The sequence below is a fragment of the Benincasa hispida genome, chromosome 9 (assembly GCF_009727055.1).
Source record: "Benincasa hispida cultivar B227 chromosome 9, ASM972705v1, whole genome shotgun sequence".
Classification (NCBI taxonomy): Eukaryota; Viridiplantae; Streptophyta; class Magnoliopsida; order Cucurbitales; family Cucurbitaceae; genus Benincasa; species Benincasa hispida.
Genome location: NC_052357.1, coordinates 84845002 through 84849559, shown reverse-complemented (window position 1 = coordinate 84849559; position 4558 = coordinate 84845002). Strand labels below are relative to the sequence as shown.

The window sequence follows — 4558 nt, the reverse complement described above, 5'->3', positions numbered from 1 at the left end:
GGAAAGGATACGAATGTCTTCAAAAATTAGGGTTTGACATCTTGGGGTAGTTGTATTTTTCCATAACGAGTAGAGTTGATATAATTCTGTGTCATGTGAGCTGATGCTCCAGGCAGAAGCAAACCAAAAATCCTAAATATTAAATTAGTAAAACCCTCGAAGTAATCACGACCCTTGAAGATCGGGATAGCTAAACTTCTTATAAGCTCCCACCATGCAGTCAAGTACTTGCGGGGTATCACCCAAATCTCAAAGAAGTAGTTCTTGTTTGGCTGAACCTCCAAAAACTGCATGCTCTCAAAAAAAAAAAAAAAAGATCATCGTCAAAATTGTTTAATTACTAGTCAACTCAAAATTTTAAGTAAATTTAATTATATCAATGTTTTAATACTTTAATTATGTCACTTTTGATCAAAGAAAATTTTAGAATTATATCAAAAAAATTTGAACTGATAAATTACTATCAATATCAATTTAAGATTTTGAATTTAATATGAGATTCATATTGAGAATCTCACATTAAAAAGGTGAGAGAAATCATCTCTTAAAAATATATGAATTTCTTCTTTCATATTTGTTAATTGTTTGGAGATGAAACTCATGTTTATCTAAAAAATATAATCCGACCCAAGAATTGTGAACCTAAAATAAACACCATCTTGAGGTGACACGTTAAAAAGATAGGACTTCATAATCTTTAAGATACATGGAGATGAAACTTCATGTTTATTATTATTATTATTATTTTTTATGTAGAGAAGAAAGAATTGTTGGAGGTTAGTGTTAGGTTATACCTTCCCTTTGTAGCAGGAGTTGTAGTAGATGCATTCACCGAAGTGTTTGTACCATGAATCTTTAAAATCGAAAGGAACTCTAGGAACCATGTCGAAGGAATAAACGTATCTGTGATAATGGAAGCCTTATTTTTTGGTAAGGTTATCCATAAATTGAGCAAAACGTCGGTCACCGGCTCGGGGTTGGCCAAATGTGTAAACAGCCTGCAGCTTTTTCAGTAGCGCAAACTCGCCGTGGAAGGCAAGAATAGTGACAAAGAGGATGGCAAGGGCTCCGCCAAGGCTGTGACCGGTGATGATGAACCTTGCGTTATCACTCTCTTTGGCAATGTCTCTTAGGAGTTGGCGAAGAGTGTAGTAGGCAAATTGACGATTGTCAGGGCGGGGAGGGAGCTCCTTGGGCCAGTCAGTGTCCTGTTGAAGGCCAAGGGCTTGCATGAAGCCGTCGTGGATGTGGCCAATGCCTTCAATATTGTACCATGACACATTGAAATCTACCAACCAATCCCCTATTTCGGAGCTGCCTCTGAATGCCACTATTATGACATTTGGGTCTTTAGCGGTGTTTTGAAATGCAAATGCTTGGGTTGTAGGTTTTCCCTGGAAATCTAAACATGTTGAAATTTAAAAACAAAATAAAAGAAATGTTCAGTTTCAGTATATGAACATTAACTCCTGCTCTAATTCCACGTAAAGAATAATTAAAATTTTCATTTTTCTTTTAGTATTAAAGATAAAAATAATTTTTTTTTTTCTCTAATTCACTTGTAAAAGAAACTTTATAAAATCACATATGAAGTTTGAAAACTAAAAAGAGTTATTTTCATTTATTTTTATTTTTGAATAGAAAATATTGGGAGAGAAAATGAACATTGACAATCATGACTTTTTTTTTTTTCTTTTGGCGGAAAACAAATGTAGCTTATAAAATGTGAATGATTCAACTTTTGTGGTACCAAAAATGGAGATTTATGTCAACAAGAGTGTAGCTCAACTGACATACTGTTCATATTATCAATCTCGTGGTTTGAGGTTCGTGTCTATAAACAATAGAAGTCTATCGCTGATAGACTTAGCTATATTTGAATTTTTTTATAAAAAAATGATGTTATACATTTTATTATTATTCCTAAAAATGCTACCAATTACAATTACTCAAAGAAATATGTGCAGTAAGTGGAGACCATGTATAAGGAGAGGATGGATTTAAGGCGAATCCAAAACTGGTTAGGTCGTAGGTCAAGACAAATTATTATTATTATTATTTGGTAAATTGAAAAAGATTCTCAAAATCTTAGGCTTCATCCATGTAGTTTCAGATCTCTCCTTATATGCATGTGATGCAATATTTTCAATGGAAGAAAATAAAAAGATGAATTGTATTCAAACGTGTTCTAGTTTATGCCAATTTAATATGAAAGTCCACGGTCTTACCATTCCAAAAATCATAACATTTAAGTAGGTTCATCTGCATCCAAAAGAAACACATTATTAGTTGTCATAAGCTAATTTTTACCAAAAATAAAATGAATTTTTTTAAGTAGCCACCCAATTTAATACTAGTCTCGTTCAAACATGTTCTAGTGCATTAGTGTTGATATATTCCCACCTCAGCAAAAAAATCAAATAATTATTTAAAATAATAATGCTAACAAAAAAATCAAGCTTTGCAGAAAATTAAACAGAGTAGACATGCACAAATTACAAGCTTATGAAAGCGATTAAAGATTGGATTGAATTGGCCAAGTTACAAAGTAAAACAGATTTATAATTTACCTTCCAGCAGTTATTAACGACGGTCTGGATGACGGAGAGAACTTCGTAAGCCAAAGTGGAAGCCATGATTGTTAGGGCACCATAATATATAAATTCATTATGGTCGCCCAGATTTAAGTTCTTCCCCACTTCTATTCTCCAATCTCTACATTTTACTTTTGGTGCGTAAGTTTCTTGAGATACCCCCCAAATCTTTGCTGCATCCATCCCCAATTAACATAATTAATTAACCAACAATCTCTTCTGTTTTTTTTTTGTTGCCACCACTGAATCTTTAACAATTTTAGTCTCCAAATTTCAAGTCCAATGAGTTCCCAAAATTTTAATTGTGTGTCTAGTAATTCCTTTGAATTTTATAGTGAAGAGAACTCTGAGGTTTTAATTTGGTTTCTGTTAGATGTGCATTTGTAATTTTAAAAATTTAGGAAAGATATACCTCGCATGGTGTTGAACATTTTGAGCAGATTGGCAATGGCGACAAGGATTTTCTCGAGGAGAATGAAGGAGACAATGATCCATCGATCTCCAAAGCTTGTGTAAGATTGTTCTTTACCTGTGGGACAATCCACCAATTTCCTGATGTCTACAAATTTGTAAGAAAGTGTGAATAAAAACAGGTTCAATAAAGTTGCACTCTCAGCTTTCAGTGTTAAATAATCAACACTAGAACGCATTTTTTACTTCTCTCTTTTAATTATCACAATGAAAAATGGTACAAACTAAGGTTGTAGATGCCAATTACAACCAAACAGATTGAGATTTTTTCTTATGTAACAAACATGTTTTGCTGCTTCGTTTTTATAGACAGAATATGAAGCCCTAGCTAGCATATTCGCTGTAATTTTTGTTACTTTCAAATTTCAACTTTTCAGGCGCGGTAATTGTATAAAAGCAAACATGTGGATGGCTACATTACAAGATAGTTAATTTTTGTTAGGCGACATTGTCCTTTTTCCACCTACTTCACTTTTATAATTGAATTTTTAAGTTGGGATTAAAAAAGTTTAACACCTTTACGAAATTGACAATTAAAGATTATAAAAAGTATAAAAATAATAGATAATCGACATACAAATTTATGTGTTTCATTAACAGGATCTTAATGTCTATGAGGCAAAAAGAAAACAATATTATTAGAGACAATGTTATAAAATTATCAATGACACCGTTAGGATTAGAGAATTTATATAGTACATTTCTTTAAACCCTAGGGTCATGATCGTTAATAATCATAAATAATTAAATAATGTCAAATACGAATTTAACTTAGATCATTTGAAGTGTCAGATAATATATTAAAGACATTTCAACAAGATGCATGTGATTTGAATCCCCCATTCTCTATTTGTATTTTTAAAAAATGCTTTTGTTTTTTGTTATCTATTTTTGAAAGTTTGGTTTGTTTTGATCTCCTGAATTCTATACCATGATTTTTACATTTCTTAAAAAAAAACCATTTGAATTCTTAGTCAAATTTTAGAAACAAAAATTGCATTTCTTAAACTACTATTTTTAGTCTTGCTTAGTCGTTTTTTAAGATGTTGGTGAAACGTGAATACCAAAACAAAAGAAATTTATTAACAAAATCAAAGGGTTATTAAACAAGTCAACTTCTTTATTTTTGGTTTTCTATTTTTTTAAAAAATTCTACAAAATTTTTGGAAAAAAAAAAACAAACAAAAATATGAATTCAATGCTAAATTTCAAATATAAAATCAATTCTTTTAAAATATGGGTAATTACAATTGATACCATTTTTAAGAATAATAACCAAATGTATAATATCATTTAAAAAAAATTCAAATATAGATAAATTTATTAGCGATAGACTTCTATCGTTGATAAACTCTCAAGTCTATCAACAATAGACATCTATCATTGATAGACTCCAATAATAGGGTCTATCACTGATAGACTATTTAAATTTGGTTATATTTGTAATTTTTTTTTACATTATATTATATTTGCTAATATTTTGGTCTAATATC

The 4558-nt window shown here is 30.8% G+C and overlaps 1 protein-coding gene across 1 annotated transcript in view; it reads right to left on the bottom strand.

Moving 5' to 3' along the window:
- The window catches only part of LOC120085467 (triacylglycerol lipase OBL1-like), a 3594-nt gene extending 267 nt beyond the window's left edge, over positions 1-3327 (bottom strand). The window contains exons 1-5 of the mRNA XM_039041444.1: positions 3007-3327; positions 2571-2767; positions 2229-2262; positions 795-1402; positions 1-287 (exon numbers count right to left, since the gene is read on the bottom strand). The exon at positions 1-287 is cut by the window's left edge and continues 267 nt beyond it. Of these exons, the coding sequence (XP_038897372.1) occupies positions 921-1402; positions 2229-2262; positions 2571-2767; positions 3007-3244 (951 nt within the window). The 5' untranslated portion in view covers positions 3245-3327 and the 3' untranslated portion in view covers positions 1-287; positions 795-920. The remainder of the gene's footprint in view (positions 288-794; positions 1403-2228; positions 2263-2570; positions 2768-3006) is intronic.
- Positions 3328-4558: the final 1231 nt, after the last annotated feature.